This window comes from Scyliorhinus torazame, chromosome 3 (assembly GCF_047496885.1).
Source record: "Scyliorhinus torazame isolate Kashiwa2021f chromosome 3, sScyTor2.1, whole genome shotgun sequence".
NCBI lineage: Eukaryota > Metazoa > Chordata > Chondrichthyes > Carcharhiniformes > Scyliorhinidae > Scyliorhinus > Scyliorhinus torazame.
In genome coordinates, this window is record NC_092709.1 from 347,099,489 (window position 1) to 347,120,270 (window position 20,782).

The 20,782-nt window shown below is 42.6% G+C and overlaps 1 protein-coding gene across 1 annotated transcript in view; it reads right to left on the reverse strand.

The window, feature by feature from the left end:
- Positions 1–20,782, reverse strand: part of dysf (dysferlin, limb girdle muscular dystrophy 2B (autosomal recessive)) — a 427,787-nt gene that overhangs the window by 171,332 nt on the left and 235,673 nt on the right. Inside the window, exons 22-26 of the mRNA XM_072497740.1 lie at positions 13,606–13,801; positions 11,972–12,127; positions 10,093–10,224; positions 7,491–7,657; positions 3,543–3,657 (exon numbers count right to left, since the gene is read on the reverse strand). Of these exons, the coding sequence (XP_072353841.1) occupies positions 3,543–3,657; positions 7,491–7,657; positions 10,093–10,224; positions 11,972–12,127; positions 13,606–13,801 (766 nt within the window). The remainder of the gene's footprint in view (positions 1–3,542; positions 3,658–7,490; positions 7,658–10,092; positions 10,225–11,971; positions 12,128–13,605; positions 13,802–20,782) is intronic.

Here is a 20,782-nt window from a genome sequence, read left to right on the forward strand (position 1 = left end):
CCCCTTCAGCTCCCATCCCCCTCACTCCTCACTAAACTCGTTCATCCCCCATCCACCCAGTCCAACTCATCACCTCCCCCCGGCATTCCTCCCTTCAGACCCGCCCTTTGGCAGTGCCAACCTGGCACCTTGCAGTCCGAGGGGTTCAAAGCGGGTGATCACCCTTCCTACAATTGCCTCAAGGGTGCGGAGGGGGGGTTCTTCATGGGAGGTGGCGGTCCAGGGAGCATGTGCTGGGCTGGTGGGACTCGGGTAAGGAGTCTTTCCTGCGGTGGGGGTCTTTTGACTGATCTCTCCACCTGCAGCCCCCAAACCCTGTAAACAGTCAGCCAGTATCAAAAATCAAAGTACAAGCCACCTGACCCCATCTTCCGCGAAGGACCGCCCTCGGCACCCTGGAGGCAAGTGTAGGGAGGGTAGTCACCCGCTTGCCACCGTTCGGACTGCAAGCTGCCAGGTCCCCGTCTCTCAGGACTTGCATCAATGCATGCCAGCGGGAATCTCGGCTGGACGGTGTGCAGCCCAGGAGGCAGGTGAACCAGGTGGCGGGAGGCAGGTGAATCAGCTGGCAGGAGGCAGGTGAATCAGGTGACGGGAGGCAGGTGAATCAGGTGGCAGGTGAATCAGGTGGCAGGAGGCAGGTGAATCAGCTGGCAGGTGAATCAGGTGGCAGGAGGCAGGTGAATCAGGTGGCAGGTGAATCAGGTGGCAGGTGAATCTGGTGGCAGGTGAATCAGTTGGCAGGAGGCAGGTGAATCAGCTGGCAGGAGGCAGGTGAATCAGGTGGCAGGAGGCAGGTGAATCAGGTGGCAGGAGGCAGGTGAATCAAATGGCAGGAGGCAGGTGAATCAGGTGGCAGGTGAATCAGGAGGAAGGTGAATCAGGTGGCAGGTGGCAGGTGAATCAGGTGGCAGGTGAATCAGGTGGCAGGAGGCAGGTGAATCAGGTGGCAGGAGGCAGGTGAATCAGGAGGCAGGTGAATCAAGTGGCAGGTGGCAGGTGAATCAGGTGGCAGGAGGCAGGTGAATCAGGTGGCAGGTGGCAGGTGAATCAGGTGGCAGGAGGCAGGTGAATCAAGTGGCAGGAGGCAGGTGAATCAGGAGGCAGGTGAATCAGGTGGCAGGTGAATCAGGTGGCAGGAGGCAGGTGAATCAGGTGGCAGGTGAATCAGTTGGCAGGTGAATCAGGTGGCAGGAGGCAGGTGAATCAGGTGGCTGGAGGCAGGTGAACCAGGTGGCAGGAGGCAGGTGAATCAGGTGGCAGGTGGCAGGTGAATCAGGTGGCAGGTGAATCAGGTGGCAGGAGGCAGGTGAATCAGGTGGCAGGTGGCAGGTGAATCAGTTGGCAGGTGGCAGGTGAATCAGGTGGCAGGTGGCAGGTGAATCAGGTGGCAGGAGGAAGGTGAATCAGGTGGCAGGTGAATCAGGAGGCAGGTGAATCAGGTGGCAGGTGGCAGGTGAATCAGGAGGAAAGTGAATCAGGTGGCAGGAGGCAGGTGAATCAAGTGGCAGGTGGCAGGTGAATCAGGTGGCAGGTGAATCAGGTGGCAGGAGGTAGGAGGCAGGTGAATCAGGTGTCCTTCCTGTAAATTACATTCCAAACAGCTCGATGAGCTATCAGCATTCTCCCACCAGGTCCTGGCAGCAATCTCGTTGGGGACATTGGGAAACACGTCAGGGACGGAGGGGCGAGCTGGGAGACTGCCAACAGGCTTGACGGACCATCGGGATTCTCCTGCTGTCGGGCAGTCCCGCAGAATTCTGGTCTGTGTTTCCAAAGTCCCTTGATCAGGGAGCAGGTCACATCTTATAAAGAACGGGTTAAATAGCAGGTGATTCGGGCAGCATCACCGATGAGAACAGGAGAGAAATCTGCTTTGTGCCTTGTTACCTTATTTTGCCTCACCTCGTGAGCTGGGGGGGGAGGTGGGGGGAGAAATAGTTTCACCCAGGGGGTGTTGGGGTCTGGAACTCACTGTCTGAAAGGGTAGAGGCAGAAACCCTCACCGTATTGATATGAACTTGAGGTGCCACTAACCTACAGGACAGGGAAGTGGGATTAGGTTGAAGGCTCAGTGTTGCCGAGCATGGACAAGATGGGATGGGTGGGATCGGCACCCCGTTTAAGACAGAGATGAGGAGGAATTTCTTCACTCAGAGGGCAGTGAATCTGTGGAATTCTTTACCGCAGAGAGCTGTAGAGGCTGGGTCACTAAGTGTGTTCCAGGCTGAGATAGTCAGATGTTTAACCAGTAAGGGAATCGAGGGTTATGGGGATAAGGCGGGAAAGTGGAGTTGAGGATTATCATTTCAGATCAGCCATGATCTCATTGGAATGGCCGAGCAGATTCGATGGGCCAAATGGCCCACTTCTGCTCAATCACCTTGGGGTCCTCTGGCCCAATAGCCTCCTTTGTTCTGTAAATCTACGACGTCCTTATGTTTGAAAGTGAAAGTCCCAAGTAAAAACCATAGACCGAGATGACCATAGACTGCTTTCCCCTTCGAGGAGGAGAGCTGACTGGTGGAGATTTAACCCGAGGATCACCACACCTCCGGCGAGGGGCGAGGTGGAGAAGGCGGTGAGTAACCCCAGTCAGTACGGGGATTGAACCCGCGCTGTAAGACTTGCTCTGTATCATGAACCAGCTGTCCAACCGAATGAGCTAATTGAACTCCTCCTGTGCTTATGAGCAGAACCGTCAAGGTCAACAAAGTAGCTAATAAAGTATGTGGGATTTATGGATAAAGGCAAAATATACAAAAGGAAGAAAGTTATGTTTACCCTTTCTAAAACATTGCCTCTTGCCCCGGCTGGAGAATTGTGCCCGGTTCTGGGGCATCAGACCTTGGGAAGGGATGTCAAGGTTTTGGAAAGAGTGTAGAGGAGAGTGACTAAGATGGTTCCGGAGCGAAGGACTAGTTACTGGGACAGACTGGAGAAATGGGTGTTGGGAGGGAATATCCTTCTTTGAACACAGAAAGTAAAAAGGAGACGTGATGGAGATGTTTGAAGTCATGACGGGTTTAGGTCGGGTCAATGGAGAAAGGTTGTTGACAATGGTTGAAGAATCATTAAGCAGAGGGCATGATTTAAGGGCAACAGAAAAAGGAAGCAGGGGTGGCAATGAGGGAGGGTCTCTTTAGTCAATGAGTGGTCAGGGTTCGGAATGCACTGCCAGATGAGGGGCTGGTTTAGCTCAGTGGGCTAGACAGCTGGTTTGTGATGCAGAACGAGGCCAGCAGCGCGGGTTCAATTCCCGTACCAGCTTACCCTAACAGGTGCCGGAATGTGGCGACTAGGGGCTTTTCACAGTGACTCCATACTTGTGACAATAAAAGATTATGATTGTTATTATGAGGTGCTTGGTACAGATTCAATGGTAACCCTCGAAGGGAGAGAGAATTTGAAAAATACCTGAAAGAAATGATGTTATGAGTGAGGGGTATTGGGACTATGGGCAGCTCACTCAACGAGCCAACACGGACACAGTGGGACGAATGGCATCCATGGGTGCGGTATCAATCTATGAAGGTACTTACAATATCAGTGTAGGCCTCGGTCATTTGAATCCACTGACCCCCTGGCAACCGGACTTGGTTCTCAAACGCTTCCTCGACAAAGGTCATGTGACCGGCATCGACATCGTAGAGCAAGCTGTAAGTGAGAATTCCCGGAAATGCATTAAATGGGTCCCTCCACCTCATTCAAACCGCTAGCCACGGCCAAAGGCTGTTACGCATACACAAACGGTTGAGGGTTACCATGCCAACTGTGATAGTGTGGCCCCTTTCAGCCGTGACCCCTTTAAGGCGTGACCCTTTAAGGTGTGACCCTTCGCTGGCCACGTGAACCATCCGGATCCTATTGTCATGAGAATGTCACTTTAAGAAATGTTTGGCTGCTCATGTTACTGCAGTGATGTCAGAGTGTGGGTGGAGCTGAGCTCTGGCTCTGCTTTTTAGTTTCACTTTGAGAAAAGCTTGGGTGTGTCTGTGTTTTTTTTGGTTCCGAGTTGGAGCTGGAGCCAGACAAAGCAGGTGTTCTCTCTGCCATGAAAAGACTATCTCTTGATCATTTGGTGAATTCAGAATTCTAACTGTTTTCAGTCGTGAATGTAAACCTGATGTGCTTCTGTTAAAAGGTATTTTTTTTAAGTCTTATGAATGTTAAAAGTAAGGATTACTTAGTGTTGTATTCTTTGGGGGTTGTATTTGAATTAATGGTTGCTAAGATGTTCACTTTATGTTTTAAAAAGGTTAACTCGAGTTCATAGAATAAACATTGTTTTGCTTTTAAAAATACTTTTCCATTTCTGCTGTACCACACCTGTAGAGTGGGCCGTGTGCTCCCCATACCACAATCTAGTAAAAGTTGTGGGTCAGGTGAACTCCATGATACACTTTGGGGTTCTCTAAACCCTGGCCCATAACACTATGGAGACGGAATGCATGTGGACCTGAGCCTATGGGGTGCCAGGACTGGGGTAGCTGGGTATCAACAGCTAAGCCTGAGAGTCGAGGGGACAAGTCCTGTGTTTGAGTTATGTGATCTGTAATATACACTTTGTTAATAAATCACCGTTGTCATTTCACACTTCCTCACGCTACAACACCAATGAAGGGCCATATATCGCCAGGCCAAGCTGAAAACTGCAACAAACACACCATTTATAAATCCAGATAACGCGTCCAGCAACGAAACCACGACACCACCCTGTCCGGGTCACACAGGCTTCCCTTCCTAGAGCTCGTGTCAGCTGAGCTTGTTCAGGCCAGCTGCCTACTTTGCCATTGACTGGTGACTGGTGGTTGACTAGTTTTCTTGGGCAGAGATTAGCAGGATCTCTTGGGAGTCAGGATGACTTTGGGATGATGGTGATGCAGCTGATAAATGCCTGTTTGGGGTGATCCCAGAGCTCACTGACTGGACAGAAAGTACTTGTCCATCTCTGGTACTTTCACAAGCAAGGGCTGTCACTGCACGTGCAGCGGCTAATTGATGCACAGCAAGATCCCACAACAGGAATATAATAACCAGATAGAGGGAGTGATTTACCTGAATGGGAACAGAGTCCCGTAGTGAGCATGTTTAACCAGGTGTATATCAGCGCTCGGAACGCTGGTTAACATCACTCCACTGACCACCCATTCGGGTAAATACGGGGCGTCAGCGGGGAATGTCAGGGTAACGAGGACGTACTGAGAAGCTCCGCTCACCAGAACTCCTCAGTACAGAAGGAGATCGGGACGCCATTTAAAAATGGGATCTCTTGACCCTCCCCCCCGGCAACCCCGAACCCCCCCCAAAGCCCCAACTCACCGATACCAGGGCCTCCTGCCCCCACGCAGGGCAACCCTGGGGCCCTATCCCCGGCGTGGGGAAAATGTGAGCTTGGCACTGCCAGCCTAGCATCCCTGGAAATGCCCTTGCTAACTGACAGTGCCACCTGGGCAGCATGGCAGCGCCAGGCTGGCACCCACCTGGCAGTGCCAGGGTGTCAGCCTGACGTCAGCAGTGCCAGGGCACCACCCTGCCCAGAGGGCCAGCACCTGGGAGCCTCCAATCCCCTGGGAGACCCTCAGGTGTGCCGTCCTGTCTGGTCACCATTTGTTGGGACCAGTGCTGAACAGTGCTGGCCCAAGATCTCCGAGGCAAGGGGTTAGTTCCCATCACCTTGGCTAGATCTCGGGAATGCATACAGAGTGAGGCGAGCTGTCTCATTTTAATATTCAGGTTTGCTAAAAGTGATCTCACCCACAATATGCGGGATTCATGCCGCGACGTCTCGCAAGATCGTGTTATATCTCACGAGGAGTGGCGAGCCGGTTAGATCCCAGAAGAGGAATATCTCGGCATCCACCAGCCGAGCCATGCTGCGTTTCAGGATCAACACGGCTAGATCGCACCTGGGTTGTTTTTTCAGGTGTTGAGTGATTAATAGTGGTCAGGATACTGAGGAGAGCCCTACTCTTCATCAAAATAGCTCGCGGATTCTGTCTCATTCACCTGAGAGATCCGACTGTGCCAATGATCAAATATCTCATTTGAGTGATGGCACCCCTAGCAGAGCAGCATGGCCTCCGTGCTGCCCTGGAGCATCAGCCTGGATTTCTGTGCCCAAACTGGACTCAAATCCACAATCATCTGACTCGGAGTGAAAGTGCTGCCACGGAAACGTGGCTGGCACATTGGGCGGGATTCTCCGAACCGCCACCAGGTCGGAGTCTCCCCGGGCGAGAATCCTGCCCCGCCGCCCTCCCTATTCTCCGGCGCCGTTTTTCAGGCGCGGGCAGCATGGCCGCCACGCCGGTCGGGGACGTTGACAGCGGGCCCCCCCCCCCCCCCAACCCGGAGTCCCCGATGGGCCGAGTGGCCGACGAGTCAGGCCCAGTCCCACACAGCGGGACCTGGCAGGTGAGTGTGCAGGGGCTGTCCTGGAAGGGGCCGGGGTGGGTTCCGACCCGGGGATATTCTTATCCTCTGGCTGGAACGAAGCGGGAGCCTCGATGCAGCCGGCAGCTGGGGCTCAGCATCGGAAATGGGACGGCGAGTCCGGTTTTTTTCCCGATGCTGGATTCTCTGCCGCAGTGGGATCGCCGCATCCGGTGGTGGGCAGCGGAGAATCCAGCTCATCTTTAACATCTAGATCTCCGTGTTGGGAATATTCATTGACTGAACCTCCGTAACCACTGGGGGAGAGATTCACCACCTTCTGAGTGAAGAAATTCCTCCTCGTCTCAGTCCGAACTGGCCTAACCCTGATTCTGAGATTTGTCCCCTGGTTCCATACCCAGCCCCCCAACCAGGGAAAACATCCTTCCTGCATCCACCCTGCTGAATATTGTACGAATGCTGTACACCTCAAGAGACCACCTCTCATTCCAGAGAATACAGGCACGGTCTGTTCGATATCTCAGGACATTTCCGCCATCCCAAGATTCAGCCTGGTGAACGTTCGCGCACTCCCTCAATACCAAAATATATATTTTTTTAATTTAGAGTACCCAATTCATTTTTTTTCCAATTAAGGGGCAATTTAGCGCAGCCAATCCACCTAGCCTGCACATCTTTGGGTTGTGGGGGCGAAACCCACGCAAACACGGGGAGAATGTGCAAACTCCACACAGATAGTGACCCAGAGCCGCCTCAATAACAAATATAATCTTCCTTCAATAAGGAGACCACATTACCCCAGGTGTGGTCTTACCAAAGCTCTTTCAGATGCCTCAAAGGTTATGAGGGAGAAGAAAGTATCGTGGGTAATACCTCTCTCTGTTCTTTCTTATTACATGTGAGAGTTTCATTAAGGTTTCACAGTGCAGAACATGGAGGTACCTTGTCTCGTAAATTAATCCCTTCCATGTCCTTTGCCACAGTTTCAATCCACCACCACCTTCCTCGGCGCCGGGAATGGGTGATGGGCGAATGTAGGCCTGGCCAGCGAGCCCCACATGCCTTGAACGAGTAAAAAACAAATATCCACTCACGTTTTCTCAGGACAGATGAACCAGTCCCCAGCCCAAGACCAGCCTGGGGAAGACTGAAAGGAATCTTTGGGGAGCTTGATCTTTCCAGTAACATCTGTGTATTTCGGGTAGGTGAGGCCTGTAGTTCCCCAGTTGCCCACGAGAGCCAACTTGGTCTGGTTTTCATACTGCGGTAATAAACGTGGCTTCATTAGCCATAATGCAGTCCAACACATTCAAACAAGAAGGCATCAACCGTTATCAAAGAAATGGATCATAACACAAAGATACTGACACAAATGTCGAAGGAACTTGGCGTGGGATCGGTGTGTGAACACTCACTAAGCAAAGCCACTATGGACTGCAGCATTTACTATCCCCAGGTCACTCTAGAACTCCGCATATACTATGGTAAGTCATTCTAGACCATTTACCAATCAGGTTCACACCAGAATAACCATTTACTGTAATCGGGCCACTTTAGGACATATCTGAAGTGTACATTATTTAGTAACACAGGACTCTGAAGGATACATTATTTAGTTACACAGGACTCTGAAGGATACATTATTTAGTTACACAGGACTCTGAAGGATACATTATTTAATAACACAGGACTCTGACGGATACATTATTTCATAACACACGACTCTGAAGGATGCTTCATTTAGTAACAGAACTCTGAAGGATACATTATTTAATAACACAGGACTCTGAAGGATGAATTATTTAGTAACACAGGACTATGAAGGATACATTATTTAATAACACAGGACTCTGAAGGATACATTATTTAATAACACAGGACTCTGAAGGATACATTATTTAGTAACACAGGACTCTGAAGGATACATTATTTAATAACACAGGACTCTGAAGGATGAATTATTTAGTAACACAGGACTCTGAAGTGTACATTATTTAGTAACACAGGACTCTGAAGGATACATTATTTAGTAACACAGGACTCTGAAGTGTACATTATTTAGTAACACAGGACTCTGAAGTGTACATTATTTAGTTACACAGGACTCTGAAGGATACATTATTTAGTAACACAGGACTCTGAAGTGGACATTATTTAGTAACACAGGACTCTGAAGGATACATTATTTAGTAACACAGGACTCTGAAGGATACATTATTTAATAACACAGGACTCTGAAGGAAACATTATTTAATAACACAGGACTCTGAATTGTTCATTATTTAGTAACACAGGACTCTGAAGGATACATTATTTAGTAACACAGGACTCTGAAGGAAACATTATTTAATAACACAGGACTCTGAAGGATACATTATTTAATAACACAGGACTCTGACGGATACATTATTTCATAACACACGACTCTGAAGGATGCTTCATTTAGTAACAGAACTCTGAAGGATACATTATTTAATAACACAGGACTCTGAAGGATGAATTATTTAGTAACACAGGACTATGAAGGATACATTATTTAATAACACAGGACTCTGAAGGATACATTATTTAATAACACAGGACTCTGAAGGATACATTATTTAGTAACACAGGACTCTGAAGGATACATTATTTAATAACACAGGACTCTGAAGGATGAATTATTTAGTAACACAGGACTCTGAAGTGTACATTATTTAGTAACACAGGACTCTGAAGGATACATTATTTAGTAACACAGGACTCTGAAGTGTACATTATTTAGTAACACAGGACTCTGAAGTGTACATTATTTAGTTACACAGGACTCTGAAGGATACATTATTTAGTAACACAGGACTCTGAAGTGTACATTATTTAGTAACACAGGACTCTGAAGGATACATTATTTAGTAACACAGGACTCTGAAGGATACATTATTTAGTAACACAGGACTCTGAAGGAAACATTATTTAATAACACAGGACTCTGAAGTGTTCATTATTTAGTAACACAGGACTCTGAAGGATACATTATTTAGTTACACAGGACTCTGAAGGATACATTATTTAGTAACACAGGACTCTGAAGGATACATTATATAATAACACAGGACTCTGAAGGATGAATTATTTAGTAACACAGGACTCTTAAAGATACATTATTTAGTAACACAGGACTCTGAAGGATACATTATTTAGTAACACAGGACTCTGAAGTGTACATTATTTAGTAACACAGGACTCTGAAGGATACATTATTTAATAACACAGGACTCTGAAGTGTTCATTATTTAGTAACACAGGACTCTGAAGGATGAATTATTTAGTAACACCGGACTCTTAAAGATCCATTATTTAGTAACACAGGACTCTGAAGGATACATTATTTAGTAACACAGGACTCTGAAGGATACATTATTTAATAACACAGGACTCTGAAGTGTTCATTATTTAGTAACACAGGACTCTGAAGGATACATTATTTAATAACACAGGACTCTGAAGTGTACATTATTTAGTAACACAGGACTCTGAAGGATACATTATTTAGTAACAGGAGTCTTTGAAGTGTACATCCTTTAGTAACATGGGACTCTGAAGTGTACATTATTTAATCACATGGGACTCTGAAGTGTACATTATTTAATAACATGGGACTCTGAAGTGTACATTATTTAATAACACAGGAGCATCTCGGATATCAGTGTAACTCACAGTTTCGGCAAAGACGGACAGCTTTCCCTCAGTGAACTCTTTAAACTCCTTGTTATCCGCTGCCATTCCAAACCAGATACGCACTCGTAGCTGGGCTGGGATCTTATCAAACTTTGACTCATTCCGTGGATGCTGCGGAAGAAGGAGAGGTGATGGAACTCGATGCACAAGTGAAAACAACGACACAGCGAAGACCACCGCTGTTGAGACTCGCTGATTCCAATAGATACGGCACAGTCTGAACACCTCGTGAAGCCGGCCCTCTCCCTGAAACTGCTCAGGGAGGTGACTAGACAGAAAAAGCAGGGTCCACTACCAGGGGGAAGTCAGTGAATTATCTCCCTATCCTGAATAGATGGTTCGCTGTAGAATATTCCAATCAGTCCCATTCCCTGCTCTATCTCAGAGCCCTGTTTGACAACAAATTGGGAATTAATATCAGATACGCAATATGCGCATCACAATAATTCAAGCATTTTATTGCAAGATTGGCTGAGGGAATCAGTGTTATAAACAACTCCAGGGAGAACACCACGTCCCCCACCTCACTCATCCCCAAGACTATTTCGTGTAATCTTTTAAACCGTGGACAGGGTTATGCTTTCATATCTAAAATGGCACCTCGGACAATGTGGCACTGTCCATGTGCTACACAACCTTCTGACCCAGCATGTTTCTCACTGGGTTACTGCTGGCATCTCAATAGATCATAGAATCCTAGAATCCTGGAATCATAAAATCACAAAATGATAGAATCATAGAATCCCTACTGAAGGAGGCCATTCAGCCCACCAAGACTACACTGACCCTTTGAAACAGCACCCTACCTAAACCCAGTCACCTGCCCTATCCCTGCAACCCCAACCCAAGGGAAATTTAGCGTGGTCAATCCACCTAACCTGCACATCTTTGGACTGTGGGGGGTAAACCAGAGCACCCGGAGGAAAGCCACGCTCACACGGGGAGAAACTGCAAACTCCACACAGACAGTCACCTGAGGTCGGAATCAAACCGGGGTCCCTGGAGCTGTGAGGCCGCAGTGCTAACCACTGCCAGTGCTAACCATTAACCAATGCTAACCACTGTTAGTGCTCACCACTAACCAGTGCTAACCAGTGCCAGTGCTAACCACTAACCAGTGCTAACCACTGCCAGTGCTAACCACTAACCAGTGCTCACCACTGCCAGTCCTAACCATTAATGAGTGCTAACCACTGCCAGTGCTAACCTCTAACCAGTGCTAGCCACTGCCAGTGCTAACCATTAACCAGTGTAAACCTCTACCAGTGCTCACCACTAACCAGTGCTAGCCACTGCCAGTGCTAACCATTAACCAGTGCTAACCACTGCCAGTGCTCACCACTAGCCAGTGCCAACCACTATCAATGTTAACAACTTACCAGTGCTAATCAGTGCAAGTGCTAACCACTAACCAGTGCTAACCACTTACCAGTGCTAACCACTAACCAGTGTTAACCACTTACCAGTGCTAACCACTTACCAGCGCTAATCACTGCCAGTTCTAACCACTAACCAGTGCTAACCACTGACAGTGCTAACCACTTACCAGTGTGAATCAGTGCCAGTGCTAACCATGAACCAGTGCTAACCACTAACCAGTGTTAACCACTTACCAGTGCTAACCAGTGCCAGTGCTAACCACTAAACAGTGCTAACCACTGCCAGTGCTAACCAGTGCCCGTGCTAACCAGTGCTAACCACTGCCAGTGCTAACCAGTGCCAGTGCTAACCACTAACCAGTGCTAACATCTTGTTATTCAAGTGGTCCCAGCTGGTTTCGCTTTCATCTCACTAACTCTGCACCACTGGATCCACTACACTTGATCACTCAATATGGACAGTCCCCCCAGCTTCTCACCTTCAAAAATATGGTCTGAAGTGTCCCACAGTTTTTACCAGAGGAAAGAGGACTCCTCCTGGAGTAGAGAACCTCATGAGCAGGAATTCGGTGATATGCTGTGCGCCGGTTTCCTTGCAGCATCCAGATCACAATGTCAGGCAAACTGTTCTGGGGCTGTCAGTGAAACACAGGTAAGTGCTGTCAATGGACCAAACAAATCAAGCAACAATGAGTATGCAGGAAGGGGCAGAGGTGTGAGAGGAGGGAACTTTCACAGATGTAGTGCTTCTGCCATGACTTTGCACCTTCTCGAAGGCTGGGCAGGCTGCGGATGTTTAAGAGGGTGATTAAAATGGGCATCACTCAAAACTACCCCTATAAATGTCACATTTGTCCATCATATGGAATGCATTCAGGGGGGTAATTACCGGTCTCCCATCTGCCACCCAATGCAAGAGCATGTTTGACTCAATAACCTTTTCCTGGGAGTGTTTGATGGGGACAGTGTAGAGGGAGCTTTACTCTGTATCTAACCCCGTGCTGTACCTGTTCCGGGAGTGTTTGATGGGGACAGTGTAAAGGGAGCTTTACTCTGTATCTAACTCCGTGCTGTACCTGTCCTGGGAGTGTTTGATGGGGACAGTGTAGAGGGAGCTTTACTTTGTATCTAACCCTGTGTTGTACCTGTCCTGGGAGTGTTTGATGGGGACAGTGGAGAGGGAGCTTTACTCTGTATCTAACCCCGTGCTGTACCTGTCCTGGGAGTGTTTGATGGGGACAATGTAGAGAGAGCATTACTCTGTATCTAACCCCGTGCTGTACCTGTCCTGGGAGTGTTTGATGGGGACAGTGTAGAGGGAGCTTTACTCTGTATCTAACCCCGTGCTGTACCTGTCCTGGGAGTGTTTGATGGGGAAAGTGTAGAAAGAGCTTTACTCTGTATCTAACCCCGTGCTGTACCTGTCCTTGGAGTGATTGATGGGACAGTGTAGAGGGAGCTTTACTCTGATTCTAACACTGTGCTGTACCTGTCCTGGGAGTGTTTGATGGGTATAGTGTAAAGGGAGCTGGATCTAACCCCATGCTGAAACTGTCCTGGGAGTGTTTGATGGGGACAATGTAGAGCGAGCTTTACTCTGTATCTAACCCCGTGCTGTATCTGTCCAGGGAGTGTTTGGTGGGACAGTATAGAGGGAGCTTTACTCTGTATCTAACCCTGTGCTGTGCCTCTACTGGGAGTGTTTGATGGGACAGTGCAGAGGGAGCTTTATTCTGTGTCTAACCCCATGCAGAGCCTGTCCTGGGAGTGTTTGATGGGGACAATGTAGAGGGAGCTTTACTCTACATCTAACCCTGTGCTGTACCTGTCCTGGGAGTGTTTGATGGGGACAGTGTAGAGGGATCTTTACTCTATATGTAACCCTGTGCTGTACCTGTCCTGGGAGTGTTTGATGGAGACAGTGTAGAAGGAGCTTTATTCTGTATCTAACCCTGTGCTGTACCTGTCCTGGAGTATTTATCAGGGAACAGTGCAGAGTGAATTTGACGATCTCACTCCAAGCACTGTTCTCTACAGTACGGGTGGGACCATTATGTTCAATGTTGAATTTCAGTAAAGTCCAAGGGTTCAGCTACTGAAAAGGCATCATCACCTCCTCTGCCATGGACTTCAGTCGAACCAGCCAATCCTCAGCCAGGTCCAGGATTAATCCCAACTCCAGCCCATCTTCGTGTTTGAGATTCTCCGCAGCCTGTGTGATCTGCAGTAGGTTTGTGGTACGGAATTTGTAGATATGGCCATCCAGGCAGGTTGCAGAGGGAATCTCTGAGACATCTGGGAGAGGCTGACTGTGAAAAGGAAAAGTCAAGGCTTAGGTGGGTTACAGGACATCACTGTCAGTAAACCTGACAATGCCAGGATAACAGAAAGTGGTCCACATTGTGAGGGATCTTCACGTAATTTTGACAAATTATTTCTGCTCAGACCCCAGAGTTTATGGTAACAAGTTCGAGTGGAGATAGATGACACATATTGATTGTTGACCTTAGTCATCTCTCTGACAGTAGCACTGCTTGTGTGCAAGTCTTCTAAAGTTACATATACATATTTGTATATTTTCAAGCAGCTATCCTCTAAAATCTATTTGCATAAAAAGGCAGGGGCTGCTTTTTCCGATAAATCATCTAACAAGCATGTCTTTAGGACTTGTGGGAGGAAACCGGAGCACCCGGAGGAAACCCACGCAGACACGGGGAGAACGTGCAGACTCCCCAGGTCAGTGACCCAAGCTGGGAATCGAAGCTGGAACCATGGAGCTGTGAGCGACAGTGCTACCCACTGTGCTGCCGTGCAAGAACATTTTACATATCGAGTGCCCTTCCCTGTTATATACATCGTACTGGCAATGTTCTATAATATTTGCAGGGTTCATTCTCCTCTATATCATGCATAGGAACTAACATTTTCTTTAATATGCACAGGGATTGAGAGTTATTCATCATAATGTACACAGAGTTTTATTCTCTCTAATTTACACTGAGACTTATTCTCGACAATATACACTGAGTGTTATTCTATATAATATACATTGGGTGTTATTCCCGAGAATATACACTGGGTGTTATTCTCCATAACATACACTGAGACTTATTCTCTATAATATACACTGAGAGTTATTCTCTATAATATACACTGGGTGTTATTCTCCATAATATATACTGAGACTTATTCTCTATAATATACACTGAGAGTTATTCTCGATAATATACACTGGGTGTAATTCTCCATAATATATACTGAGTGTGATTCTCTATAATATACACTGGATGTTATTCTTATTAATATACACTGAGAGTTATTCTCGATAATATAGACTGAGAGTTATTTTCAATAATATACACTGGGTGTTATTCTCCATAATATACACTGAGTGTTATTCTCTATAATGTACACTGAGTGTTATTCTCTACAATATAGACTGAGAGTTATTCTCTATGATATACACTGAGTGTTATTCTCCATAATATAGACTGAGAGATATTCTCCATGATATACACTGAGTGTCATTCTCTATAATATACACTGAGAGTTATTCTCTATAACATAGACTGAGAGTTATTCTCAATAATATACACTGGGTGTTATTCCCCATTATATACACTGAGTGTTAGTCTCTATAATGTACACTGAGTGTTATTCTCTATAGTAAAGACTGAGAGTTATTCTCTATGATATACACTGAGTGTCATTCTCTATAATATACACTGAGAGTTATTCTCTATAACATAGACTGAGAGTTATTCTCAATAATATACACTGGGTGTTATTCCCCATTATATACACTGAGTGTTATTCTCTATAATGTTCACTGAGAGTTATTCTCTATAATATAGACTGAGAGTTATTCTCTATGATATACACTGAGTGTTATTCTCTATAATATAGACTGAGAGTTATTCTCTATGATATACACTGAGTGTCATTCTCTATAATATACACTGAGAGTTATTCTCTATGATATACACTGAGTGTTATTCCCTATAATATACACTGAGTGTTATTCGCCATAATATACACTGGGTATTACTCTCTATGATATACATCTTGTTGTTATTCTCTATAATATACACTGAGTGTTATTCTCTATAATATACACTGAGTGTTATTCTCTATAATATACACTGGGTATTATTCTCTATAATATACACTAAGAATTATTCTCTATAATATATACTGAGAGTTAGGTTCCGTAATATACAGTGAGTGTTATTCTCTACAACATACACTGAGAGTTATTCTCTAAAACATACACTGAGAGTTATTCTCTATAATATACACTGAGACTTATTCTTGACAATATACACTGAGTGTTATTCTATATAATATACACTGGGTGTTATTCTCAAGAATATACACTGGGTGTTATTCTCCATAATATACACTGAGACTTATTATCTATAATATACACTGAGAGTTATTCTCTATAATATACACTGAGAATTATTCTCGATAATATACACTGGGTGTTATTCTCCATAATATACACTGAGTGTGATTCTCTATAATATACACTGGATGTTATTCTTATTAATATACACTGAGAGTTATTCTCGATAATATACACTGAGAGTTATTCACGATAATATATACTGAGAGTTATTCTCTATGATATACACTGAGTGTTATTCTCTATAATATACACTGAGTGTTATTCTCCATAATATACACTGGGTATTACTCTCTATAATATACACTTGGTGTTATTCTCTATAATATACACTGGGTATTATTCTCTATAATATACACTGAGTGCTATTCTCTATAATATACACTGGGTATTATTCTCTATAATATACACTGGGTATTATTCTCTATAATATACACTGAGAGTTAGTTTCCGTAATATACACTGAGTGTTATTCTCTACAACATTCACTGAGAGTTATTCTCTATAACATACACTGAGAGTTATTCTCCATAATGTACACTGGGTATTATTCTCCATAATATTGACTGATTGTTATTCTCTATAATATACACAGAGTGTTATTCTCTATAATATACACTGAGAGTTATTCACTATAACATACACAGAGTGTTATTCTCTATAATATACACTGGGTGTTATTCTCTGTAATATACACTGGGTGTTATTCTCTATAATATACCCTGAGTGTTATTCTCGATAATATACACTGGGTGTAATTCTCCATAATATATACTGAGTGTGATTCTCTATAATATACACTGGATGTTATTCTTATTAATATACACTGAGAGTTATTCTCGATAATATAGACTGAGAGTTATTCTCAATAATATACACTGGGTGTTATTCTCCATAATATACACTGAGTGTTATTCTCTATAATGTACACTGAGTGTTATTCTCTACAATATAGACTGAGAGTTATTCTCTATGATATACACTGAGTGTTATTCTCCATAATATAGACTGAGAGTTATTCTCCATGATATACACTGAGTGTCATTCTCTATAATATACACTGAGAGTTATTCTCTATAACATAGACTGAGAGTTATTCTCAATAATATACACTGGGTGTTATTCCCCATTATATACACTAAGTGTTATTCTCTATAATGTACACTGAGTGTTATTCTCTATAGTAAAGACTGAGAGTTATTCTCTATGATATACACTGAGTGTCATTCTCTATAATATACACTGAGAGTTATTCTCTATAACATAGACTGAGAGTTATTCTCAATAATATACACTGGGTGTTATTCCCCATTATATACACTGAGTGTTATTCTCTATAATGTACACTGAGAGTTATTCTCTATAATATAGACTGAGAGTTATTCTCTATGATATACACTGAGTGTTATTCTCTATAATATAGACTGAGAGTTATTCTCTATGATATACACTGAGTGTCATTCTCTATAATATACACTGAGAGTTATTCTCGATGATATACACTGAGTGTTATTCTCTATAATATACACTGAGTGTTATTCGCCATAATATACACTGGGTATTACTCTCTATGATATACACTTGTTGTTATTCTCTATAATATACACTGGGTATTATTCTCTATAATATACACTGAGTGTTATTCTCTATAATATACACTGGGTATTATTCTCTATAATATACACTAAGAATTATTCTCTATAATATATACTGAGAGTTAGTTTCCGTAATATACAGTGAGTGCTATTCTCTACAACATACACTGAGAGTTATTCTCTAAAACATACACTGAGAGTTATTCTCTATAATATACACTGAGACTTATTCTCGACAATATACACTGAGTTTTATTCTATATAATATACACTGGGTGTTATTCTCGAGAATATACACTGGGTGTTATTTTCCATAATATACACTGAGACTTATTATCTATAATATACACTGAGAGTTATTCTCTATAATATACACTGGGTGTTATTCTCCATAATTACTGAGACTTATTCTCTATAATATGCACTGAGAATTATTCTCGATAATATACACTGGGTGTTATTCTCCATAATATACACTGAGTGTGATTCTCTATAATATACACTGGATGTTATTCTTATTAATATACACTGAGAGTTATTCTCGATAATATACACTGAGAGTTATTCTCGATAATATACACTGAGAGTTATTCTCTATGTTATACACTGAGTGTTATTCTCTATAATATACACTGAGTGTTATTCTCCATAATATATACTGGGTATTACTCTCTATAATATACACTTGGTGTTATTCTCTATAATATACACTGGGTATTATTCTCTTTAATATACACTGAGTGCTATTCTCTATAATATACACTGGGTATTATTCTCTATAATATACACTGGGTATTATTCTCTATAATATACACTGAGAGTTAGCTTCCGTAATATACACTGAGTGTTATTCTCTACAACATACACTGAGAGTTATTCTCCATAATGTACACTGGGTATTATTCTCCATAATATTGACTGATTGTTATTCTCTATAATATACACAGAGTGTTATTCTCTATAATATACACTGAGTGTTATTCTCCATAATATTGACTGATTGTTATTCTCTATAATATACACTGAGAGTTATTCACTATAATATACACAGAGTGTTATTCTCTATAATATACACTGAGTGTTATTCTCTATAATATACACTGGGTGTTATTCTCTATAATATACACTGAGTGTTATTCTCTATAATATACACTGGATGTTATTCTCCATAATATTGACTGAGTGTTATTCTCTATAATATACACTGAGTGTTATTCACTATAATATACACTGAGAGTTATTCACTATAATATACACAGAGTGTTATTCTCTATAATATACACTGGGTGTTATTCTCTGTAATACACACTGGGTGTTATTCTCTATAATATACACTGAGTGTTATTCTCCATAATATACACTGAGAATTATTCTCTATAATATACACTGAGTGTTATTCTCTATAACATACACTGAGAGTTATTCCCTATAATATACACCGGGTGTTATTCTCTATAATATAGACTGAGAGTTATTCTCTATGATATAGACTGAGAGTTATTCTCTATGATATACACTGAGTGTTATTCTCTATAATATAGACTGAGAGTTATTCTCTATGATATACACTGAGTGTCATTCTCTATAATATACACTGAGAGTTATTCTCTATGATATACACTGAGTGTTATTCTCTACAACATACACTGAGAGTTATTCTCTATAACATACACTTAGAGTTATTCGCTATAATATACACTGGGTGTTATTCTCCATAATATTGACTGATTGTTATTCTCTATAATATACACAGAGTGTTATTCTCTATAATATACACTGGGTGTTATTCTCTGTAATATACACTGGGTGTTATTCTCTATTATTCTCTATAATATACACTGAGTGTTATTCTCCATAATATTGACTGATTGTTATTCTCTATAATATACACTGAGAGTTATTCACTATAATATACACTGAGTGCTATTCTATATAATATACACTGGGTGTTAGTCTCCATAATATTGACTGATTGTTATTCTCTATAAAATAAACAGAGTTATTCACTATAAAATACACAGAGTGTTATTCTCTATAATATACACTGGGTGTTATTCTCTATAATATACACTGAGTGTTATTCTCTATAATATACACTGAGTGTTATTCTCTATAATATACACTGAGAGTTATTCTCTATGATATACACTGAGTGTTATTCTCTATAATATACACTGGGTATTATTCTCTATAATATACACTGAGTGTTATTCTCTATAATATACACTGGGTATTATTCTCTATAATATACACTGAGAATTATTCTCTATAATATACACTGAGAGTTAGATTCCGTAATATACACTGAGTGTTATTCTCTACAACATACACTGAGAGTTATTCTCTATAACATACACTGAGAGTTATTCTCTATAATATACACTGGGTGTTATTCTCCATAATATTGACTGATTGTTATTCTCTATAATATACACAGAGTGTTATTCTCTATAATATACACTGGGTGTTATTCTCTGTAATATACACTGGGTGTTATTCTCTATTATTCTCTATAATATACACTGAGTGTTATTCTCCATAATATTGACTGATTGTTATTCTCTATAATATACACTGAGAGTTATTCACTATAACATACACTGAGTGCTATTCTCTATAATATACACTGGGTGTTAGTCTCCATAATATTGACTGATTGTTATTCTCTATAATATAAACAGAGTTATTCACTATAATATACACTGGGTGTTATTCTCTATAATATACACTGAGTGTTATTCTCTATAATATACACTGAGTGTTATTCTCTATAGTATACACTGAGAGTTATTCACTATAATATACACAGAGTGCTATTCTCCATAATATACACTGGGTGTTATTCTCTGTAATACACACTGGGTGTTATTGTCTATAATATACACTGAGTGTTATTCTCCATAATATACACTGAGAATTATTCTCTATAATATACACTGAGTGTTATTCTCTATAACATACACTGAGAGTTATTCTCTATAATATAATCTGGATGTTATTCTCTATAATATACACTGGGTGTTATTCTCTGTAATACACACTGGGTGTTATTCTCTATGATATACACTGAGTGTTATTCTCCATAATATAGACTGAGAGTTATTCTCCATGATATACACTGAGTGTCATTCTCGATAATATACACTGAGAGTTATTCTCTATAATGTACACTGAGTGTTATTCTCTATAGTAAAGACTGAGAGTTATTCTCTATGATATACACTGAGTGTCATTCTCTATAATATACACTGAGAGTTATTCTCTATAATGTACACTGAGTGTTATTC